This window comes from Saimiri boliviensis, chromosome 11, assembly GCF_048565385.1.
Source record: "Saimiri boliviensis isolate mSaiBol1 chromosome 11, mSaiBol1.pri, whole genome shotgun sequence".
NCBI classification, from domain to species: domain Eukaryota; kingdom Metazoa; phylum Chordata; class Mammalia; order Primates; family Cebidae; genus Saimiri; species Saimiri boliviensis.
This window is the reverse complement of record NC_133459.1, coordinates 100,553,484-100,578,623: the sequence shown is the minus strand read 5'-3', so window position 1 is coordinate 100,578,623 and position 25,140 is coordinate 100,553,484. Positions and strand designations below refer to the sequence as shown.

At 36.6% G+C, this 25,140-nt stretch overlaps 1 protein-coding gene across 8 annotated transcripts in view; it reads left to right on the top strand.

Moving 5' to 3' along the window:
• The window catches only part of CEPT1 (choline/ethanolamine phosphotransferase 1), a 45,962-nt gene that overhangs the window by 357 nt on the left and 20,465 nt on the right, over positions 1-25,140 (top strand). The window contains exons 1-5 of one of the 8 annotated variants that reach the window (XM_074381265.1): positions 2,291-2,528; positions 7,806-7,838; positions 8,009-8,236; positions 19,481-19,628; positions 21,708-21,849. In XM_074381265.1, coding sequence (XP_074237366.1) covers positions 2,406-2,528; positions 7,806-7,838; positions 8,009-8,236; positions 19,481-19,628; positions 21,708-21,849 — 674 coding nt within the window. In that variant the 5' untranslated portion in view covers positions 2,291-2,405. The other 7 variants (XM_039460788.2, XM_074381264.1, XM_074381263.1 and 4 more) reach the window with 7 other exon arrangements.

The following is a 25,140-nucleotide window of genomic DNA, read 5'->3' as shown; positions in this document are numbered from 1 at the left end:
CCCTTTACGGCAATCGCGAAAGTGTCGTGAACGCTCTGCCGCCGATCAGTCACCCAGTCGGCTGGAGTCGGAGGCGTTATTTCTAGGGGTGTGCTTGTTGGGGTCGGGGTAAGGCTGCCGGTCGCGGTCACCGGGTGTGAAGGATTTGAAGGACGTTGTGGGGGGCCACTTCTCCCAGGAGGGGTGGAGAGAGGACTGAATGCTCTGGGGCGGATCTTTAGGATATAGCTGTGTATGGACTCGCGCGGGGCGAACGCCATCCTTCTTCCTGGCGCGGGGTGGCCTCGCGCGCGCGGGGTTGTGGGGAGGCGAGGGGCGGCTGCCCCCCTGCCCCTCTGTAGAGACGCTGGGGTGGCGGAGCGCCGGCCCCGGAGCCCGAGGGCCGTTGTGTGGGAGCCGAGGGTAGGGGTGGAAGAACCGTGGCGGGCCAGCGCTGGGCGGGCCGAGGGGTAAGGGCGCTACCGGTGCGGAACGGACCTTGCCCGTCAGGTCCACACCCTCCTGCCCGAATGCTGGCAGGTGCACACACCGTGTGGCATCCTCTGCCGGGTTTGCCACCCCTTAGAAATGTGGTGCTGATGTCTGTGACTGGGCCTCGCTTCTGGTCATCAACTTTTCTAGAAATTTCAGCCTATATTGATAAGCTGTGCGATGGCTAGCTGGCGTTTATTTCAGCAGTATTCTTGGCGAGGAGAAATAACCAGAAGAGTTGCTGGTGTTTGACAGGATTCCCAGAAACTGCATGAATGGGATCTTGATATTTAGTCATGTTTAACTTGTTTTCTTCAATTCAGTGCTTGGCATTTTGGTGTCATTGTTGCCATTTTGCATCATGAGTATTGAATATGTAAGTTTGCTTGAAGTCTTTTAGTTCATCAGTAAATCCAGTATAATAGGCAAATTCATAGTTGTCTTTCAGCAAATATTAGTGTTTTGTATGTGGGCAAAGAATAAAGATTCATTTCCTACTCCAACTAGTAGGAATATGTTCAATACATAGATGTTGAGTTGAACGACTTACAACACAAGTTAGACTTTGGTACGGACATTTAGAGCATTACTAATTTAGAACCATTGCCGTTTACATAAAATTCGAGTTGAGGTTCTAAAAGCATTTGGTTACATACTCTTTTTATGCTGAAAAAAACTAGTTAAAGCCCCTTGCACAACTTGTTTTTCTTTTTTTTTCTTTTTCTTTTCTTTCTTTACTTTTTTTTTTTTTTTTTGCATAGCAGTAACAGCAGCTAACCACTTGTTTTTACAACACATCTGTTTAAGAATAAATTAGATAAATCTGCGTTTATTAACACCAACCACATTTTATTGCACGGTCAGTTTCTTTGTTTTCTAGGCTGCGGATTTGTTTTTTAAGCTGGCTAAAGGCGCTGATGTTCTTTTTGAGGGTCATGCTGTGCTATTTTTTTAAGGGACTAGAAAAATCTATAAAATACCAAGCTGTTGCTGATTTTTGTGTTGTGTGTGTGTGTGCACTTTTAAGGGGAAAGAAAGTTATTTCCTCTTTTAAGGAGTGCAAGATTTCACTTCAGCAAAATGCTAGATCTAAGTTGCGTTACACAGCCCTCTTTTTGCTTCTGAGTATGCTGAAAAGGCTTTTGTTTTTGTCAACTTGCTCTGTGTATCACTTGTTAAATAATGCTGAACTTAATCCTGTGATCCTATTAGTTTTCTTTTTTTTTCTTGCTTTCTTTCCTTGTTCTTTATAATTTGCGCTTCCTTTCTGCTAGTGTAGCCATGACTATTTTTCTTTAGTTAGCCAATTACCTGTGGAAAGACTGTAAACATACTGCTGAATTAGTGCAGATCAAAACTTGGCACCCTTAGACCTGGTGGGGATGGAAATTCTGGAATTTCACACAACAGGTTGGATATTGTGTAAGCTTACCCTATGCACTGCTCAGCAGTTAGAGGGTTTTTTTGTTGTTTGTTTTGTTTTGTTTTGTTTTTAATGTCATATTTGTCAGACTTTCCCCATGCTGAAGTCCACACGGGAATAAGGTAGGCAGTATCCCATTATCCTCAGCTGATATAAACGAAGCTGTTTTGCATGATAGACTTTTTTAGTAAAGGTATTAATTAAATACCTCTGATTATACTTTTGTACCTTTGTTGTATTTTCCACGTAAATAGTTATGCTTGCACAAAGAAAATTTTTTGTCTGACCATATGTGTTCTCCTTTGGACTTACAAAACAGTTGTTGACAGCATTCATAACTTAGCTGTTTATGAGACCCTGCCGTCCCCCTTTTGAGCTTCTTAAAGGTATGGAATGGTATATTTCAGTCTTCCCGTTTCCTCAGAGTCTAGAACAACTAAGTGTTCATTAAATACTAGATGAATAATATTTGTTGATTGTTCATAAAGTGCTAATTACCTACTAGCAGGGTATGGTGCCACATGCCTGTAATCGAAGCTGCTCTGTGGCTGAAACACAAGAATCTCTTGAACCCAGGAAGAGGAGGTTGCATCGAGCCGAGATCACACTACTGCACTCCAGCCTGGGCGACAGAGTGAGATCTTGTCTCAAAAAATCAAAATAAGTGTTGATTATCTACTTAGTGCTAAGTATGGTATGAGCTTGTGGGAAAAGAATGTTAACAAGACAGGCTTTGCCTGTGTACTTGTAGAGTAGACAGAACAGTGTGGGGGAAAGACAAAAAAAAAAAAAATCAAAAAAGTTCAAAGTGGGATAAGTGCTCTGAAGGAAGCAGAGCACTAGAGCCAGATTTTAACAGAGTAGGGAAGTTTACTGATTACAAGTGAAAAGGCTACAATAGCTATAGGACTGTGACAGTATTATGAACTGACTTGCAGCTTTACAGCTGATGGAAATTTTCTGCAGTTTAAAATAACCACTTTTACAATTATGATGTATGAAAACATATCCTTAGTTAACAAGTAATTTTGGCTGTGTTCTAAAGTAACACGTTTCTTTGTAAGCATATCAGATGCTCTCCATTACATCCAAGGAAAATCACAATTCTGCATAAATTCTTTAAACTTCATTTTATCCCATCCTTCCCATCTGATTTACTCCTGTCCATCCATAGTGATCTCTCTTGTACCTGAGCAAGACAAACTCTTTACTGTCTCAGGGCGTGTTCCATTTTCTGGGATTATTCTTCCTCCTGCTCTCCTGAAATGTCTGGCTCCTTCTTTACCTCTGAGCTTGGTATAAAAGCTACTTCTTGAAGACTTCACCCTATTTAAAATGTGTACCCCCAGCTGTTTTCTAGCTCAGCACTTTATTTTCCTCATTGTGCCTATCACAGTATATAATTTTATTTGCTTGTTTATAGTTTTAATTTATTTTCCCACTTGACATAGGAGTTGGGATCATGTCTACCTCATTCACATCCTTCATATGTTGGCTGAATGCATTTGAAACATGTAATCTTGTAGTTTTCTCATAAAAACTATTGAGATTGGTGGCTGGGTTTCTAGGCTAGCCAGCAATAATTTTAATTTCCTACTTTTTTCTTTTTGTTACTTGTACTGTGGTAAGAAAAGGACATTTGCTGCTCATCCTTTTGGGCATAGGCCTGCCTGCATATAAAAATTTCAGGTGGATAGAATAACTTTTGGGTTTTTTTGTTTGTTTTTGAGATACAGTTTTGCTCTGTTGCCCAGCCTGTAGTACAGTTGCGTGATCATGGCTCACTGAAGCCTCATTCCTCCCAACTCAGCCTCCCGAGTAGCTGAGACTACAGGCACAGGCCAGCATGCCAAGCTAATTTTTTTTTTTTTTTTTTTTTTTTTTTTGGTATAGACATGGTTTTGCCTTGTTTCCCAGGCTGATCTTAAACTCCTGAGCTCAGGTGATCCACCTGCCTTAGCCTCCCAAAGGGCTGGGATTACTGGCAATAAGCCACTGCTCCCACTGTAGAATAATTTTTTAATATTCTACCTTCTCTCCATATTTCTATCCCATATCCATGTTTCCTTTCTTTCCCTATTGTCCTGATCTGCCTACTGTAGCCACCTGTCCTATGTGGCTCCATATGCTTGCTTTTCATTTGCTAAAATTCAGAAATTTCTGGTTTTTTTCTGTAATGGTTTTCATGGCCATAGTCCCTGGATCTCAGATGTGAAGGTAGGAAGAGTGGAGACAAGCCTGTGGCAGTGACTGCAACCTCTGTCTTTATATATATGTGTTGAAAGTAAAGTAGCCATCTGTAGGTCAGAGACAACATGTATCTGAATTTATATTTGCAGTGTTGTTGCTAATAGCTTCACAGATACAATGTTGCTACAGTGTTGGCAAAGAAAACCTTCAAAAACTCATTGCGTCTTTTCAGGTATGAATTTATTCAATGGCTAGAATAGATCTGGAAAGGTTTGATAAAATGTAGATTTTTATAAAAGAGAAATAGAAGGTTAAAAAAAAATCTAGGTCACAGAGGGGAAAAACTGGGAGGGAAAGTATCAGACTATCAACTAGTCCTGCCAAATGCTCAAACTTAAAACCATTAGGATCAGTTGCTTACAGCTATTTAGTGCCAAAAGCAAGCTAGGACTCATTTTTTTTTTCTTTTTTTTTTTGCTGTGAGAGAATGGAACCCTGCAACAGCAAAATACAAATGGAATTGACTAGATTTTTAATTACCATTTCAAGTGGAATTCCTTAAGAGCTGACTGTCACTTACCAAATACAAAAATATATCATTGTTTGACTATAGAAAATTTGGCTATGATGAAGCTAAGTTTATTGGTGGTTTGATATAAAGTGATCTTATCAGCAGTTATTTGATATTATATAAACATTACTTTAAAACAGTTTTAATGAGTAGCTTTGTGATAGAGTTGTATGGAAGAATTCCTCAAAATATAAGGAATTAGCTTTGTTTTCCTTGATTTGAAATAATAATTTTTTTTTTTTTTTTTTTTTTTTTTTTTGAGACGGAGTCTTGCTTGGGCTGGAGTGCAGTGGTGCAATCTTGGCTCTGCCATTTCCGCCTCCTGGGGTCAAGCAATTCTCCTGTCTCAGCCTCCCGAGTAGCTGGGACTACAGGCACCTGCCACCATGCCTGGCTAATTTTTGTGTTTTTAGTAGAGACGGGGTTTCACTATGTTTACCAGGCTGGTCTTGAACTCCTGACCTCATGTGATCCTCCTGTGTCGGCCTTCCAAAGTGCTGGGATTACAGGTATGAGCCACTGCACCTGGCAAAATATTAAATATTTTTATTTCAGGACACCTCAGTTGGTTAAATTGTGACACCGACGAATCTCTTGAGATTTTTGAAAATTTATTTAAGGCCATTAACTTGACTATAATGACTGTTTTCTAAACCAAATATTGAAATATGTGATTGACAGAGGTTTTAGATGCCACCTTAGGTCATTAGTAACATTGAAATTTTGGAATTTGATATTTATGGGGATATAGGAAAAGAAGTCCTGGGTTGTATATGGCACCAACATTGTGTTCACATGTCCATACCAGGCTGTTGGCTGAGCGTCCCCTGCCCAGTACCTACTTGTCCATGTGGTAACTCATAAGCTGAGTCCCTACATTTCATGTTTTGTGGCATGTGACCCTGTGCCCCACTTCCCAGAATGCACATGAGGCTTGGGTTCACAGTCCCGTAGCCATGGCCCAGTCTCAGTTTAGTGCCTTCCATTCTGGGCAGCAGGGGCACCATACTCCAGTCTACCACAGCTGCCTCTGGGTGTTGACCTGATTTCACTGTGTTCCTGTACTATGTGCTGCCTCCCCTCCACCCCAAACAAAGTGGAACCTGCCACTCTCAGGACCACCCTGCAAAAGCAGAATAAACCGGATCCTGTTACAGCAAAAAAAATAAAAAAGGACAACCGAGCATGTTTTGGTAGTAGTTCCATTGGCGAGATGTCCTAGACCCATACCATTTCTGGGAATTTCATCTTGCTTTCTGGATAGTTTCCAACCAGAAGATCAAAGCATACCTATGCCACTAATCTTTTTTTTTTTTTTTTTCCCTATTCAGATTCTTTTTTTCTTTTCTTTTTTTTATTTTTTAATCTTGTGGTCTCTGTTCCTCCTCCTACTCACTATAGTGGTTTTCTCACAAGGTTCTTTTTTTTTGTTTGTTTTTTGAAATGCGATTCTCCTGTTGCCCAAGTTGAAGTGCAATGGCTCGATCTCAGCTCATTGCAACCTCTGCCTCCTGGGTTCGAGTGATTCTTCTGCCTCAGTCTCCCGAGTAGCTGAGATTACAGGCATGTGCCACTATGCCCAGCTAATTTTGTATTTTTAGTAGAGACGGGGCTTCTCCATTTTCGTCAGGCTGGTCTCGAACTCCCGACCTCAGGTGATCTGCCCACGTCGGCTTCCCAAAGTGTTGGGATTACAGACGTCAGCCCCATGCCTGACTAAGGTTCTTTATTCATTTTTTTTCTCTCCATGCTTAATCCCTTTGAGAACTTTTCTACTTTCTAGTTTTTAACTAGACTTTAGCTTTTAAATTGATGACTTGAACTTTTCATCTCTTACCAAAATCCCAGTTTTTTAAATTTTGTCTAAAATGTCTCTACATAAAACTTACATGAATATATTTCTCTCCTACCCTCATCCCTAGTTCCACTTTCACCCCCTAACCCCAAAAGCCAAAATACAACAAACTGATTTTCTTTCCCAACTTGCCCTTTTGAGAACAGTATCTGTATCTTTAGCTGTTGACTCCTTTTTTCTTCTGTTCCTTCACTTCTCATATCTAATCCCTAAGTACTGTCTGCTAATTCTTCCATCTAAATAGAAATTACTTCTAGATTTGACTGTCTTTCAGATTTTCATTTTTACCATCCTACTATATAGGCCCTCACCACTTCAAACCATTGAGATGACTGTATTTACTAATTTGTAATTGTTTTCACTATTTTTTCCATTCCGATTCATCTTGAAAATACTCTTGTATTTCCTTGTGCTACTTATTGTTATCTCTAATCTTTTCTAAATGCAATACAAATACTTCAGGGATTAAGCTCAAGGTTCTTTATCAGCAGTCATCACTTAACTCCATTTTACTTTTTTTCCTTCTACTTCCTCATTTCATCAGGTCTCTATGCTAATACATATATATATGGTCTTCTTTTTTCATTGTTGTTTATCTCCACTGAGAATACCATCTATATTCCTTTTTACCAATAAGACGTTTTATCTTTTGGTTTAGTTTAAACAGAAACCCTGTGTTTGTATACCACTTACCAGCTGTGTGATTTGTACAAGTTAATTAGCCTCACTGAGCCTTAGTTCATTTTTCTGTAAAAATGGGGTTAATTGATAGACCTTGCCTTCTATGGTGGTTATGAGGATTAAAGCATTTAGTGTATAAAAAGTACTTAAGCTTTGTAATAAGAAGGGCATGCCCAGTAATTTTAGCTGTTACCATTAAATAAAAATCTAGTTGAAGACTCATTTCATTCAAGTCATTCCTCTGATACCAATACTAATTTGCTAGCCTTGGGACCTCAGTTTGTGTGTATGTGTAATGATGAAGTGATTGCTAACATTTGTTGCATTATACAACTGAAAGCAGTGTGAGAAAAAGAATATGAGCCTCAAAATCAGACAAACTATCATATAATAGGAAGCATGCTATTATTAAAGTCTCTTACTATTTTTTGCTTCAAGCTGAGGTTATACACTTTCAGTGAGAACTGGAACCAAAATCAGGTTCTTGGTTTTCTGATCCTGTTTGATACTTAGTACTTTATTGACAATTTGATTTTTTGTTTCCTAATTTGGTGATGTTGGCATAAGATATAAATAGTGGCTGACAAGTATATCCTGGTTTTTTTTTTTTTTAGGTAAGCACCAGCCACAAAAGTCTACAAAAGAAGGTAAATTACTATCTTTAAATATATATTTAAAAAAAAAAAAAAAAAAAAAAACAAGATCCATGAGTGGGCATCGATCAACAAGGAAAAGATGTGGAGATTCTCACCCGGAGTCCCCAGTGGGCTTCGGGCATATGAGTACTACAGGATGTGTGTTAAATAAATTGTTTCAGTTACCAACACCACCATTGTCAAGACACCAACTAAAGCGGCTAGAAGAACACAGATATCAAAGTGCTGGACGGTCCCTGCTTGAGCCCTTAATGCAAGGGTATTGGGAATGGCTAGTTAGAAGAGTTCCCTCCTGGATTGCCCCAAATCTCATCACCATCATTGGACTGTCAATAAACATCTGTACAACTATTTTATTAGTCTTCTACTGCCCTACAGCTACAGAGCAGGTAAGAGTTTCTTAACAGATTTCAACATTTGCTATATACCAAAAACATTGTAATTGGGATCTCGGGGTCATTTTAACTAAAGATAAAATAATCTGACAGCTATCTGTCAACTATTTTAAAATAACACATACTGTGATACAGCTTATAAGTACAACCTACAGATTGTTGTTTATTAGAAACCAGAAGCCAAGGGTAAACTCTGATCCTAGTAGGTAAATTAATGTTAACAGAGTTTAAAATGTTCCTTTTAAAACTAAATCTGAGTTTTTTTAAATAAAAAAGTTTCGTGTTTTTTTTTTAATGGTAAAGTCTTAATAAAAAAAAAAAAAGCGAGAAGTCTTTGGTATTTAGTATGGCAAGACTGTAAACTAGCATTATCAAAACACTTTGTTGTTTTTTTTTTTTTCATTCTAGTGAGAATTGTTCAATTTCCCTTCTCTCTTCCTATAAACATGTATGCCTGATATATTTCAGGTATATGGCCTATTATTCTAACAGTTGTGGCAAAGGAAGTATAAGAAAAAGTCAATATAATGTATTTTCTATTCCACATCCTGCTCAGGATACCATTAAGAAAGGATACCTGCTATTGCTTACGAAGATTCTCTCACATAGGCCTTCTCAGATCCGAGCTTCTCTTCTACTGTTACATTCTATTACCCTCTGTACCCATTACTTGAAACCAAAACTAGAACTCTATCGCAATGGATGAATTGGTATTTCTTTGGTTTAAAATTTTCCTTACCAAAACATGAACTAAGCTAGTTACGTAAATGAGAGAATCATAAGCATTTGTTCTACCTGTATTAGTTAGACTGATCAGTTTCTGGTAATTCAAGACAATAGAATATAATTCTTAACCGAACATGTCACAGGGACTCTAAGCTAAATGAGATGGTAATGGCTGCAACATTCCTTGTTTTAAGCTTGAAGTAATTTTTTAAAAATAATCTCAGATTATTTGTCCTTTGAGGTAAAATTACCACCATTCAACCCTGTATTTTTTTTTTTCATCAGTTTGTCTGTTTCCATAGGTAGCTCTTAAAGTGAATGGCTATTGAGGGTCACAGTTACCCATAGAATATGTGATCTCTGTCTTTTTCGAGGTTTTCATTTCCCATCACCCTTAATTCCTCTTTTTTTTTTTTTTTCTTTTTTTTTTTTTTTTTTGAGGCAGGATCTCACTCTGTTGCCCAGACTGGAGTACAGTGGCGCTGTCTCAGCTCACTGCAGACTGCCTCCTGAGTTCAAGTGATTCTCCTGCCTCTGGGATTACAGGCGCACACCACCACTCCCAGCTAATTTTTTTTTTTTTATTGTAGAGGGTTTCACCATGTTGGCCAGGCTGGTCTTGAACTCCTGACCTCAGGTGATCTGCCTACCTTGGCCTCCCAAATTACTGGGATTACAAGCGTGAGCCACCATGCCTGGCTCCCATATCTTTTTAACTCTCTTCTTATTGCTCAGTTAGGATACTTAAAAAACGAAAAGCAGTACTTTACTTAAATGTGTCCTTGGATTCTTTATCGTATATCCTTTAAATTGTTTCACTTGGGGCTTATCTGAGAATTTGATTGCGTCTCCCAGTGGAGTTTGGTCCAAATCACACAGATTATTAGAGATATAGTAGAACAAGAGGAAGGTGGGTTGACTCCAGTGGACGACCTCCAGTACTAGTTCTAGGATGGGAATCAAGGAGTGAGACCAGGTTCAAGGATAGTTCAACCACTAATAGTCATCTATTGAACACCCCAGAGTATACCAGGTAATGTGTTCCCCTATAATACTTTTTCTGGGCCTCTGTTCTTAAGTGATTTGAAATTACTGGAATAACCTAAGAATTATGTTGGAAATGGTTTATATCATTGGGAAAAATCCACACCAAGACAATGGATAACTCAGCAAGGCTAGTTTACTTCCTGCAAGAAGCGTGCAGTTCACCAGCAGTCTTGCCACGAGAGCACACCTGAACAAGGGAGATGGGCATTTATAACTTTCATAACCTGATACAATTACCCTACTGCTGTGTCCAGTTTCTGTTGGCCAGAACAGGACCTCACATTCTATGCTTGACCTGATTGGCTAAAAAATTGGAAATTTCCTGTATAGGTAAGGAGAAAGAAGATGAGGAAGAAAAGGAAGCTAGTCAGAAGGTCAGGAAGGTTTCCAAATAAGGAATAGCATGCACTAGGGTTTGGAGCTTGCTCAGTTTTGTTCAGACATGCCAGAGCAAATCAAGGTAGCTGATTTAAGACGTAGCTGATTTAGAGAATGTATATACATGGGTATGTGTTTATGCTAATAGCGGATGATGGCCATAGAGCAAGAGATCATAACTCCTTGTAATGTAGTCTAAGATAAAAACTTTGATCTTTCCCATCTCTCACAAATGAGTTAAACCTTTAGGGAGACTTCCAGAATGGAAGCTATTCTTTTTACTAGTTGTGATGGTTCAGAATTGCTGCTAGGAGGAATCAAGGCAGAGTATGACTGAGCTGCTGATTGTAGCTCCGCAAGGGAAGGTAGTGGCCTACAATGGAGATGCCTGGGTGCATTTTTAGCTAAAAGATAGCTATCCTTATTAGGCTCAAAGCAGAATGCATTTAATAGGTCTTGGTTGTCTTCTATGACAAGCTGTTATTATCTCTGTGATCTTCAGAAAGATATGTAAATTCTCTACGTCACCTTCTTTAAATCTTATTTTGTGGTATAAGGATCATACATTCAGGGTACCTAGCATATAATGTTCAAAACAGTAGATGGTTATTGTTTCATTGGTCAAAAAGATTAGGTGTATAATCTCTTCTTCCACAGCACCCTTCCCATTTGTGATTTCCTCTAATACGTACTATATCAAGTCACAAATTCATCTAAGTCCTTATTTCTTTTGTATTTTTCTTTATCGTCATTTTAGAGTCTGAGAATTCCATAAATTTTATCACCCAGGGAAATTCTCTTTCATTATATCTTTAATTCTTTTGAGTTTTATGATAGTGGATGATGATTAAGTTTCATGTCTACGTGTATAGTATTGTGAACTTACCATGTATTTTTTATGTTACTAATTTTTTTGAATGGGTTAGAGTTTTAGATACCAATCTTCTGGTAGAAAGGAAGGTAATTATTATAATAGTTTAAGCTCAGTTTGTTTCTTTTCTTAGAAAAAGCAATCTTTTTTGTAGATAAGAAAATAAGTTAGTCTTTATTTTTCACATTCTTTGGGTAGAAATGTAGACTCCTCTCTTTTTATATGGAGAGCCAAAATTTCCACTTGATCTGTTTGTTCCTAAGTATTTAAAACTTCGTTAGCTAGTAGCATTTAATTTTAGTGTCATAAATTAATTTGGAATTTGTCTTGCAACTTGATATATGTTAATATGCTTGTGTTCACCTTGCCACTGTCCACATAAAAAGTCAAACTCTGTAAAATATGTGAAGAGATTTATTCTGAGCCAAATATGTGTTATGAGTGACTGTGGCCTGTGACGTAGCCCTCAGGAGGTCCTGAGAACACATGGCCAAGGTAGTCGGGGCACAGCTTAGTTTTTAAATTTTTTTAATTTTTGAGACAGTGTCTTGCTCTGTTGCCAGGCTGGAATGCACTGGTGCAATCTTGAGTCACTGTAGCCTCCACTTCCTGGTACAAGACCACAGGTGTATGCCACCATGCCCAGCTAATTTTTGTATTTTTAGTAGAGATGGTTTTTACCATGTTGGCTAGGATAGTCTTAATCTCTTGACCTGCTGATCTGCCCCCCTCGGCCTCCCAGAGTCCTGGAATTACAAGCATGCGCCACTGCACCCAGCCAGCTTGGTTTTATGTATTTGAGAGGGGCATGAGACATTAATCAAATACCTTTATGAAGTACATTGGTTTGGTCCAGAAAGGCAGGACAGCTCAAAGTGGGGGGACTTCCAGGCTGTAGTTGAATTTAAACATTTTCTGTCTGAGTTTATCTTAAAGACCTGGGCTTGATAGAATGTTCAGGTTAAGATAGATTGTGGAGACCAAAGTTCTTTTGAAGTCTTATAGAAGCTGCCCTTAAGAGACAATAGATGACAGACGTTTCCCTTTCAGGTCTTAGTCAGTCTCTTTAGGATCGGGAAGGTCTGGAAGAAAAAGATCTAGCTATGTTAAGACATGTAAGACAGATAAAAGAAGTTGATGTTAACCTATATTTTACCCAGGAAAGCCAGAAATGAGCTAGGCCGTTACCAAAAAGAGTTCTGTCAAATTTCATTGTAACTTTTTGAAAAATTATGAGTTGTTTAAATGGTCATTTGTTTTTGTTTTTATATTGCTAGTTTTAATGCTTTTGATTCAACTCACTAAAAAACAACTCGTTAGATTTTTTTTTAGCATAAAAAGTGAAAATAAAGTTGAAATGGCACATTGCCCACAATTTTACTGCCCAGTTAACTTATATTGACATTGAAAAGTTAAGGGGAAAAAAATTACATAGTTAGAAAAATTCAAAGAGTGGCATAAAACAAAGAGTAAAATTTTTTCTTTTTTATCTGCCTTGCCTTCCTACCCCTCACCCCAACCCCTCTTCTCAAATGTGATAACAGTACTTTTCAGTGACAAATCACATCCTGAATTTTATTGAAAAGAAAAAGCAACATGCAGAACACACAGTACACCATTTAGAAATTGTTTAAAACATACAAAATAAACCTTTACTTAGGATTATGTAGTTTTGATTTGCATTGATATGTGCAATCAAGTCTAAAAGTAAACATGGGACTAACAAAGACTAAATTCAGGTTAGTGGGTACTTTCAGGGGGACATTGCATGATGAATTGGAGAGAGCTGTTCATGAAGCTTCAATTATGTTTTCTAAGCTAAGAGGTTTTTCAAGGGTGTTCATCATATTTTTAAAACTTTTTGTATGTTTTAAATAGTAATAAAACTCATATGTGTACCTGCGCATATATGTGCCTGCCAAAATCTTAGGAGTGGTTTTCTTTTTCCTTTTAGTTGACACATAATAATCATACACACATACACACATGGGATACAGTGTGATATTTTATAACACATATACAGTGTATAATGATCAAATCAGGGTAATTATATGTATCACCTCAAACATTTATTTCTTTGTGTTAACATTCCAGATCCTCTCTTCTAGCTTTTTGAAAATATGCAATAAATTATTGTTAGCTATATTCAACCTACATGGCTGTAGAACACTGGAACTTATTCCTCCTACTATGCTGTAACTTTGCATCTGTTAAACAGCCTCTCCCTATCCTCTCCTCCTCCTTACCCGTCCTAGCCTCTTATAACCACAATTCTTCTTTCTACTTCTATGAGCATTTTTTTTTTAAGCTCCTGCATATGTGCCTGATTTATTTCACTTAACATGATGTCTTCCAGGCTCATCCATTTTGCTGGGAATAACAGTATTTCATTTCTCTTTATGGCTGAATAGTATTCCATTATGTATGTAAACTACATTATTCATTCCTTTGTTAATAGATGTTTGATTCCATATCTTGGTTATTATTATTATTAGTGCCGTAATAAACATGGGGGGTGCAGATGTCTCTTTGATATACTGATTACCTTTCCCTTGGATCAATACTCAGTAGGAAGATTGCTGGATCATATGGTAATTCTTAGTGTCTTGAGAAATCTCCATATTATTCTCCATAGTGTCTATTAATTTACATTCTCACCATCAGTGTATAAGAAAGAGTTCCCCTTTCTCTGAATCCTTACCAGCATCTGTTAATTTTCTCTTTTTATGATAACCTTTGTAACTGGAGTAAGATAAATATCTCATCGAAGTTTTGATTTGTGTATCCCTGATGATTAATGATGCTGAGCATTTTTTCATATAATTTTTGGCATTTATATGTCTTTTTTGAGAAATATCTGTTCAGATCGTTTTCTCATTTTTTGATTGGATGATTATATTTTTTGCTGTTGAGTTCTTCATATATTCTAGATAATATTCCTTTCCAGATGTATAATTTGCAAATGCTGATTCTCATTCTAGAGGTTTACTCTTAACTCTGTTGATTGATATGGAGAGGGTTTTTAGATTGTTATAGTCTCATTTGTCTACTTTAGGTTTTGTTTTTGGTTTTGAGACAGAGTTTCTCTCTTGTTGTCCAGGCTGGAATACAACGATCTCAGCTTACTGCGACCTCCACCTCCCAGGTTCAAGTGATTCTCCTGCCTCAACCTCCCGAGTAGCTGGGATTACAGGCATATACCACCACACCTGGATAATTTTGTATTTTTAGTAGAGATGGGGTTGGTCACACTGGTCTTGAACTCCTGATCTCAGATGATCCACCTGCCGTGGCCTTCCAAAGTGCTGGGATGACAGGCGTGAGCCACTGCACCCTACCGTGTCTATTTTAGTTTTTCTTGCCTGTGCTTTTGAGATCTTAGCCATAAAATCTTTGCCTAGACCAGTGTCCTAAAGAATTTCCCCTGTGTTTTTCTAGTAGTTTTGTACCACTAGTTCTTGCATTTATACCTTCAATCCATTTTTAGTTGATTTTTGAATATAGTGAGAGATAGGGGTCTGGTTTCATTTTTCTGCATATGGATGTTCAGTTTTCCCAGCACCATTTATTTATCCTTTCTCCATTGTATGTGCTTGGAATCTTTGTCAAAAATCAGTTGGCTGTAAATACATAGATTTATTTCTGGGTTCTTGTTCCTTTGGGTCTGTATGTCTGTTTATACCAATACCATGCTGTTTTGGTTACTATAGCTTTTTAGTGTATTTTGAAGTCAGGTAGTGTGATCCCTCCAGCTTTGTTCTTTTGCTCAAGATTGCTTTGGCTATTCTAGGGTTTTTATGATTCCATATGCATTTTAGGATTTTTTTTTCCACTTTCTGTGAAGAATGTCATTGATATTTTGATAGGGACTACATTGAATCTATTGATTGCTTTGGGTAGTATAACCATTTTGAGAATATTAATTCATGGACATAAGATGTCTTTTTTGTGTATATGTCCTCTTCAGTTCTTTCATTTCTTTCATTAGTGCTTTGCAGTTTTCATCGTAGAGATCTTTCAACTCCTTGGTTAAATTTATTTCTAAGTATTTTATTTTATTTTATTTAGCCGTTAATGGGATTGCCTTCTTGATTTTTTTTCCAGCTAGTTTGTTATTGTTGTATAGAAATGCTACTGATTTTTGTTATGTTCATTTTGTGTCTTGCAACTTTACTGAATTTAACAGTTTTATCAGTTTTTTTATGCAGTCTTTAAGTTTTCCCACAAGTAAGTTTATATCATCTGCAAAGAGTCATCAGCTTGACTTCCTCTTTGCTAATGTAAATGCCCTTTGTTTCTTTCTCTTGCTTAATTACTCTGGCTGGGACTTCCAGTACTATGTTGAGTGCGGAAAGTGGGCATCCTTGTCTTGTTCTAGTTCTTAGAGGAAAAGCTTTCACCATTTCCCCATTCAGTATGATGTTAGCTGTTGATATGTCATATACGGTCCTTGTTGTGTTGAGGTATGTTTCTTGTATTTATAATTTATGGTTTTATCTTGAAGAGATGTTGAATTTTATCGGATGCTTTTTCTGAGCCTATTGAGATGATTATAGGATCTTAGTTCTTCATTCTGTTGATGTGATGTGTCACATATATTGATTTGCATATGTTGGACCATCCTTGCATCCCCGAGTTAAATCCCACTTCATCATGGTGAATGATCTTTTTAATGTGCTGTTGAATTTGGTTTGCTGTTGAATTTGGTAAACTATTAGGAAACTGTCCTAATAGTTTCTTGAGGATTTTTGTATCTGTGTTCCTCAGCAATACTGGCTTGTAGTTTTCTTCTTTTATTGCGTCCTTGTCTGGTTTTGATATCGGTAATGCTGGTTTTGTAGAATGAATTAGGAAGAATTTTCTCTTCAATATTTTGGAATAATTTCAGAAGAATTGGTGTAGTTCTTTAAAAGTTTGGTAGAATTCAGCAGTAAAGGCATTCAGTCCTGGGTGTCTTTGTTGGAAAACTTTTCAATACTTATTCATTGTTGTTATTTGTTGTTAGTCTGTTCGAGTTTTCTATTTCTTTTTGGTTCAATCTTCCTAGGTTATACATGTCTAAAGGTGTATCTACTTTCTTTAGGTTTTCCAGTTTGTTGGCATATAGTTGTTCATGATAGCCTCTTACGATCTTTTCTATTTCAGTGGTATCAATTGTGATGTCTCTTTTTTTTGTCTCTGATTTTATTTATTTGGGTCTTCTCTCTTTTTTCTTGGTTAATTCTAGCTAATAGTTTGTCAATTGTATTTATCCTTTCAAAAAACCAACTTTTCATTTTGTTGATCTTTCATGTGTGTGTGTGTGTGTGTGTGTGCGCGCGTGTGTGTGTATACACAAACAACATATATATGACGTGTGTCATATATATGTACATATACACAACATGCATTCATGTACGTATATACACACATATAGACATTTGTGTGTATGTATATATAATCTATTTCATTTAGCTCTGATCTTTATTCTGCCAATTTTGGGTTTGATTTGTTCTTGCTTTTCTGGTTCTTCGAGGTGGATTGTTACATTGTTTATTTGAAATCTTTCTACTTATTTGATGTGGTCATTTATTTTGCTTTATTCTTCCCTCTTAGTACTTTGGCTATATCTCATAGGTTTTGGTATTTGGTGTTTCTGTTTTAATTTTTTCCAAAAGTTTTTGACTTCTTAATTCAGATTATTTGTCATTCAGGAGCCTGTTGGTTAATTTTCATGTATTTGTACAGTTTGCAAAGTTTCTCTTGTTATTGATTTCTAGTTTTATTCCACTGTAGTCTCAGAAGATGCTTGAAATTAAATGACCCCAACACAAATATTTAAAAATTTGTTGAGACTTGTTTTGTGGCCTCGCACTTGGTTTATCCTGGAGACTGTTCCATGTGCTGATGAGAAGAATGTGTATTCTGCAGCTATGGAATGAAATGTTCTGTAAATGTCTCTTAGGCCCATTTGGTCTATAGTGCAATCTGAGTTCAATGTTACTTTGTTGGTTTCCTGTTTAAATCAGGACTCTCCAATCTTTTGGCTTCCCTGGGCCACATTGGAAGAATTGTCTTAGGCCATACATAAAACACCAGCAATAGCTGATGAGCAGGGGAAAAAAAACATTTACAAGTTTGTGTTGGGCTGCATTCAAAGCTGTCTTTGGCTGCATGCAGCCCACATGCCACAGCTTGGACAAGCTTAGTTTAGATGATCTGTCCAATGCTGAAAGTGGGGTAACATTTAATAGTTTTTTGATGTATCCTCCCAGGAAAAAAAAAATTACTCTTGTGCTAGCATGTGTATGTGTTTGTATGTATGTAAAATCTTCATTTCTGTTTCAAATAAGTTTAGTAAAACCATGTGTTTCTTGGAATTTTTTTTACCTGAAAACTTTTTATATCTGTGATTGTTTTACTATTTCCTAGGATTGTGTATATACTAGTTATCTTTGTTCCAGAGCAACACTTTGCCTCGTTAAAATCTTAAGCTTAGACCCCTAGATTTCTTGTCCCCTAAGGCAGAGGTATTTGGCAGAATTTTCTATGATGATGGGCGTGTTCTATGTCTGTAGGATCCATATAGTAGCCATAGATACATATGGCTATTAAGCATTCAAAATGTACCAAGTGTAACTGAGGAACTGAATTTTAAATTTTATTTAACATTTATTTCAAATAGTCACAGGTGACTGATGGCTGCTGTACAAGACACACAGCTCTAGAGAGTTACTGGTTTCCTTTAGGAGCAAGAAGCAGTAGACCCAAAGTGCAGAAGACAAAGTTCTTAGTCATACAGGATTACTCAGTTCAGTGTGCTTGCATGTAAAGTATGGGTACATAACCACATTTATTGCTTTCAGTAACTCTGGCTTAGCGGAAGTATGTACTAGGTCCTTTGAATAATCTCAGTGTCTTAAAATACAAAACTCAAAAAAGGTTTATGAAAAGATTCTTACCTTTTAATAACTGATACTAAATAGATCTCTATCAGAGAGAAACTCCTTTGCAGTACAGAATATACTGAATGTTATTTGCAGCTCTGAGTGTTTAGTATTCACAGCATAACTTAATAACCAATATACATTAAAATACTTTGTGATTATAAATTATTTTTATAACCTGGACAGGGGAAATAATGAAAAGTGATAAAAAATACTTTTCTGCGTTCTTAAGGATAAATCAAATAGGATTGCTCATTTTAAAATATGCAACATTTAAATTCAAAGCAGGCCGGATTCAGTGGTTTATACCTATAATCCCAACACTTTGGGAGATGTATCACTTAAGGATCAGGAGTTCAAGACCAGCATGGCAAACATGGTGAAACCTCGTCTCTACTAAAAAAAACTAAAAAATAAAATAAAATAAATTAACCAGGCCTTGGGGCACATGCCTATAATCCTAGCTGCTAGGGAGGCTGAGGCAGGAGAATCTCTTGAACCCAGGAGGCAGAGTTTGCAGTAAGCCAAGATTGCACCACTGCACTCTAGCCTGGGTGACAGAGCAAGACTCCATCATAAAGTAATTAATTAATTAATTCAATACCAGCAGTTCAGTTTCTGTTTGGGAAAAGAGAAGTTATTTGAAAATGTGACTATGGATTTGAAAAATAGTATTCCGAACACTCTATGCACGGGATATCATTTTCTAGTTATTTTATGGCCCATTGGAGAGGTAACATTTAAAAACGTTACAAGCTTAAAGAAATTAAGAAAATGGCAGCCCATTATGTCCCCCCTCTTGAGTATTCACAGGATGTATTAGCAGTAGTAAGGACTGGAAGAAGTCCTGTAGTAAAGAAATTCATTTTACATTGTTTAGTGTTTAACCCAGTGTTTTCCCACTTGAAGTTAGCATGGAATTTTTCATGTAATACCTGTAAACGTCTTGAAGAATAGAGTTTTGGAAAAAATTCAATAATTGACCCTTCAAATCTAAATATTGGGAAGAATCTTTTGGAAGACACCTAGTCCAATCTTTAATGGGATTTCTGTAATCTTCCTAGTAAGTATTTATCTAGCATCTGCTTGAACACCTCTAAATGCAGGAAATTTAATTCGTTTACAATTTTAGTTGTTTCAGTGAGTTCTTCATTATGTAGCACTTGGATCTTCTCTCCCATAGCTTCCAACTAGCAGTACTTCTCTAGAGAACCTGCAGGTAAAAATATTTCAGTCAAACATAGTAACCGTATGTCTGAATACTCTTGCCTTTCTTACTTTATTTCACAGGCACCTCTGTGGGCATATATTGCTTGTGCCTGTGGCCTTTTCATTTACCAGTCTTTGGATGCCATTGATGGGAAACAGGCAAGAAGAACCAATAGTAGTTCTCCTCTGGGAGAACTTTTTGATCATGGCTGTGATTCACTATCAACAGGTATTGTTGCCTTTTTTTAATGTTATTGATTATTAACAATGATTAAAGCAATGTGATAAGCAATGTTAGAATATATGTTTAGTTATCAGAATAGATATATTTGTATTAAATTTTAGTGTTTCTTAAAAGACTATGAACCTAGTTAATATTTTTTCATTATTAGTAGTGTTAGGGAATTTAGAAGTTCGTTTCTGCTTGTTATTTTTAGCCCCAAATACCGTTTTGGCATCTTTTGTTTTTCAAAGCTTGGGGCATAATTGTTATCATCAATACTCTTACGAACTATAAATGAGACTACAGTGGTGGGAGACTAGGTTATTTGTAGTCTTTGTATATTTAAGTGAATGTTATATAGACATTCAGAATTATGTTATAGATTTGGATTATGACTATGTCATGAGCTCAGATAAAGACTACTACAGGCTGGTCAAGGTGGCTCACCCCTGTAATTCCAGCACTTTGGGAGGTTGAAATGGGCAAGTCACGAGGTGAGGAATTTGAGGCTATCCTGATCAACATGGTGAAACCTCTTCTCTACTAAAAATACAAAAAAAAAAAAAAAAAAAAAAAAGACCACTACAAATGAGTATTATTAATATTGCATTGTGTACTAGAAATTTGCTAAGAAACTACATTTTAGGCGCTTTTACCACAGGAGGAAAAAAGATAACTGTGGGACATAATGGATAGGTTAATTTGCTTAACTATAGTAATTGTTTATATACATTGCATGTTTTACACCTCATATACAATTTTTAAAAGAAATACTAACGTGCTAGAATAACTGAGTTACTCTATTTGGATATAAGCAATATATCTTTATTTGCACTGTTTTGCAAGTTTTTAAAATAACAGTTTATTCTGCTTTTAGAGGGGAAAAAGATATATTTAGACACTAAATGACAGTTTTTTGACTAGTCTTTCTGACAGGAACTCATCCCTCCCCTCTTATTTTTGTTTTATTTAGTTCCTTAATTGTTTTCTTGTTGTTTGGCCTAGCACTTAAAATACTTAAAAAGAAACAAACAAAAACCCCTTATAGGGAATTCAGATTTGCAGGTATAGGTGCATGTCAAACTCATTGCTCAGCGTATCCTAACAGCAGCGTATTTAGTAGAAGAGGAGAAGCAACTAAGCGCATATAATTTTTTAAGAATCAAATTAAGAAATATTCAAAACTTCTGTTGAATAAATAGTAGTTGGCTGTCTTCAAAGGCAACAACCAGCTGACTGCAGGACGGCAGGTATCCTGTTACTGATTTTAAATGGTGGTCATTTTTGCATTGTAGTTTGAGTTCTAGAATTTTATAGGAAGTCTTTTTTTGTTTTTTAGGGGGGTTTTTTTGAGATGGAGTTTTGCTCTTGTTGCCCAGACCAGAGTGCAATGGCGTGATCTCAACTCACTGCAACCTCCGCCTCCCAACTTCAAGTGATTCTCCTGCCTCAGCCTCCCTAATAGCTGGGATTACAGGCACCTGCTACCACGTCAAGCTAATTTTTTATGTTTTTAGTAGAGATGGGGTTTCACTTCGTTGGCCAGGCTTGTCTCGAGCTCCTGACCTCAGAACATCCACCTGCCTCAGCCTCCCAAAGTGCTGAGATTACAGCTATGAACCACTATGCTTGGCTCCAGGAAGTCTTTTTCTGTGTATGTCACCCATAACAATATCTGTTTAAAAAAAAAATGGTTATCAATCTGAAGCAAGTAAGTAGGTCCCCCTGGGGATTATATAGCCCATTTTTTTTTCTTTTTGGCTCTCTGCCTTGTAATGTTTTGCTGCTCATTAGTACTGATATCTCTTAGTTAGAAAAATATTTGAAGAAATGCTAAAACATTTTAGTTGCCTTCAAGAACTTTGCTTCCACTAAGTGATTTGGTTTAAAAAAAAAAAAAAAGATTGAAATTATGGGCTAAGAGATTATGTAACAGATTGTATCCTACTTTCCTGTTGCAATAGATAACTGAGAGAAGCTTGTGCATTCACAGCTTATCTTTTCGTCTCATCCAAAATCATTTCCACCTAAGTTAATGTTTGTTATTCATTTTATTTGGTTTTCATTGTGATCTTTCTTCTGCAGTTTTTGTGGTTCTTGGAACTTGTATTGCAGTGCAGCTGGGGACAAACCCTGATTGGATGTTTTTTTGTTGTTTTGCTGGGACATTTATGTTCTATTGTGCACACTGGCAAACATATGTTTCTGGAACATTGCGATTTGGAATGTAAGTAATACTTAATGGTAATTTTGTTTTCTCTTTCACATGTGGAGAATGTTGCTTTATTAGCATTTGAGTATTAGAAATCGATCAAATCATTGTTAGTTTAATAAAAAAAATTTTAAACTTCATTATGGTATCTATTTCCTAATAGTCTCTGCATATGTCCCTCTGTTACACCTTTTTAAAAGGGGATATCAGAACCTCCCGGCCAGTATTTTAAAAGCAACACAAAAAGCAGTAGCCCCTCTTGTTTGACTTTTCCATAGAAAAATTCACTTCTTTTCCCTACCATTATTTACCTTAATTCCATTTTTATTTTCACATATAAGAATGCATTTCCAGGAAAAAAAAAAACCAAAACAGTTTCTGAGAGCAATGCCCTAATCCAGTCTTAATTTTTAGTGTTTCTACTGTTTTCAAAAATGGTGGATTTATAATATCTGGATTTAACGTTGTTTATGTTTCGTTGGTTATTATCTCACAGTTCACTTTCAAGGCCTATTTTGAAAGCTTATTTATCAGTCAGCCCTAATATATTCTCTTTCCCTTTCAAGTAATACAGCACCAACCAAAGAAAATTAACCATGCAAGTAAATTAACCATGCAAATAAAAGAGTAAATGGTGTTTTTAGGAGTGATTTGATGTTACAGCTTTCTATCTTCCAGTCTTTGAATTTCCCTTATGATGTTATCCTGTGATGAAATATGTATTTAGAGAACTGTAAACAACTCCATATGGTTGCTTGATAAGATGCCTGCAGGAGATAAAGCTGGAGAAGATCCAGAAAATCAAGGTCCTTCTGTGCTCTGCCAAGAAATGTGGGCTTTTATCCTGAATCTGCAGGGAACTTTTGTAGGACCTAAACAGGGAAATTACAGAAGTGCCTTTTAGAAAGATCAGTCTGGCAGTGAGGCAGAGGGTAAATTGTAGTAGGCTGTGATAGAGCAAGGAGACCCGCTAGAAGCAGCATCAGCATAATTAATGTGAATGATAAAGCATGCACTAACACAATGGCAGTGCTATTGCAGAGGCTTTAGTTTGGAGAGAGACTTTAGAGGTAGATACTACAGGACACAGTGTATATTTGGATGTGGGGAATAAATGAGGGGGCAGAGAGTGGACTGACTCCCAGTCCCCTTCCTTAAGTGGCTGGATAAAGGTAGAAAAAGGCACTACAGGAAGAAGAACATATGTAAAAGGAGCAGTCTACCCAAAAACATATGTGAGGGATTTTAGACATCCAAATAAAATGAGAACAGGAAAAAACTTAGAGAGCAAGCTTAGAAAGAAGCTCATGAAATTTATTGAACAGCCAGAGTAGTAGGAGGCATACTGGAATGTAAAACCAGAAGGATGCATTTCACAAAAGAACGTTGCTAAATGCTGCCAAGACTCAAAATGAGGACAGAAAAGTGTACATTGAATTTGGCAGTATGAGCTATTCATAGTAATTTCTGTGTAATGGTAGGGTAGAAGCCAGACTGTAGGAGATAAGAAGTGAATGGAAGAAGTAAGTAGTCTACTATTTATTACACATTATGTAAGATTACTTATAAAATGTGTGACTGTGATGTGAAGGAGAGAAGTACTGTTTAGAGGAGAGAATATGGGCTCAAAGGAAGGAGGGTTTTGTATTTTTATGAGAAAGTTTTGTGCATTCAGAAGAAATCTGCTAGAGAAGAGATTGAAGATACTGAATAAAAAGAGAGAGAATGATTTATAAAACCACAGCCAAAGATACAGGATCAAAGGAGATCTAGGGTAAAAGGTAGAGAGATTAAGTAGAAGAAAACTCTGCCATTGACACTAGAGTGCTTGCTTATAATGGCTGATGGGAAAAAAACACTAGATATATTAAGATCAGTTTGAATGTAACATATGAACTTAAATATTAGTATTAGAAAAGATTGGTTTTAATTTGGGAAATTGTATTCAATTTTTAGAAATTGTACAATTGCATTGAAGGAACACCAAATTTGATTTTTTAACTAAAAGCAGACTGTAATGTTCACAGAAATGTGCTAGGGCCAGGCATGGTGGCTCATGCCTTTAATTCTTGCACTCTCCTGGGAGCCTGAGGAAAGAGGATCACTTGAGCCCAGGAGTTCGAGACCACCCTGAGCAATATAGACCTGGTCTCTACAAAAATTTTTTTGAAAGTTAGCCAAGCATGGTGGTGCATGCATGTCGGAGGATCACTTGTGCCCTAGAAGCAGAGGTTGCAGTGAGTGGAGATCGCATCTCTGCATTCCATCCAGCCTGGGCAATGGAGCAAAAACCTGTCTCAAAACACAAATGAAAAGAACAAAAAAGAAATGTAATGTAAGTGCTCTACATTAGGGAGCCATTTATCAAAACAACAGTGTAACTGAGGCATATAAAATAAATAGAGATATACATATAGATACATAGAATCTACAGTCTATAGATATTCCTAAAGACTTAAAAATACCATTTTAGATTTTACATATTTTTTTCATGAGCATATAGAATAGACAGATGTATAATAGATTAAATATTGAAGTGTTGTATAATAGATTAAATATTGAAGTGTTAAGTATTAAATATTGAAATTTGTATGCATGGAGAAGAAAGTCAAAATTTGGTCAGCTCTGAAATGTAGTTTGAGTAAAGAAATTTTTTAAAATCACTTGCATTTTCTTACTTTTTTCTAGAGAAAAGTGAATGCAGCTTTAAGTACCTTAGGAATCTTATTTTTAAACATTTTTGTTTATTTGAATTGTTTTATTTTGATGTTTATATACATAAGTGAAAAGAATCATGAGAATTTCTTTTTTATTTATACCTTAAGTTGTTTTACTTTTAATAACATAAAATAGAATGTTTACCAGATAAGAAATTTCTGTTCCTTCGTCTCTTTAATATTACTGTTTTTAATTACTATTATAAGTTTGTTTATAGTATCTTGAACAAAAATAGTCACGGGATTTTAATTCATCTATAACTAAGTAATTCTTATTGAAGTCTAGCATTTTGATAAAGTAAATGTGCTTTGGATACATCTTTCCTGAAATTATGAGCTACATCTTCCGGCAGTTTGCTCTGATCACAGCCAAAAGCTACCTTGCAGAGAGAATGTTAGTGCCTGTTACATCTAGACAGCCTCCTCACAACGCCCCTGGATTGAGCAAGGAGAGATCTGACAGAGATGAGTACTCTTGTCTGGGACCCTTCCAGGCTCAGTTCATTAGGATTTTTACTAGCCTGAGTATGAAAGACTGGGAACGAAAATGGGATTAGAGGCTAGAATTTCATGGGATTGGGTTGTAGAA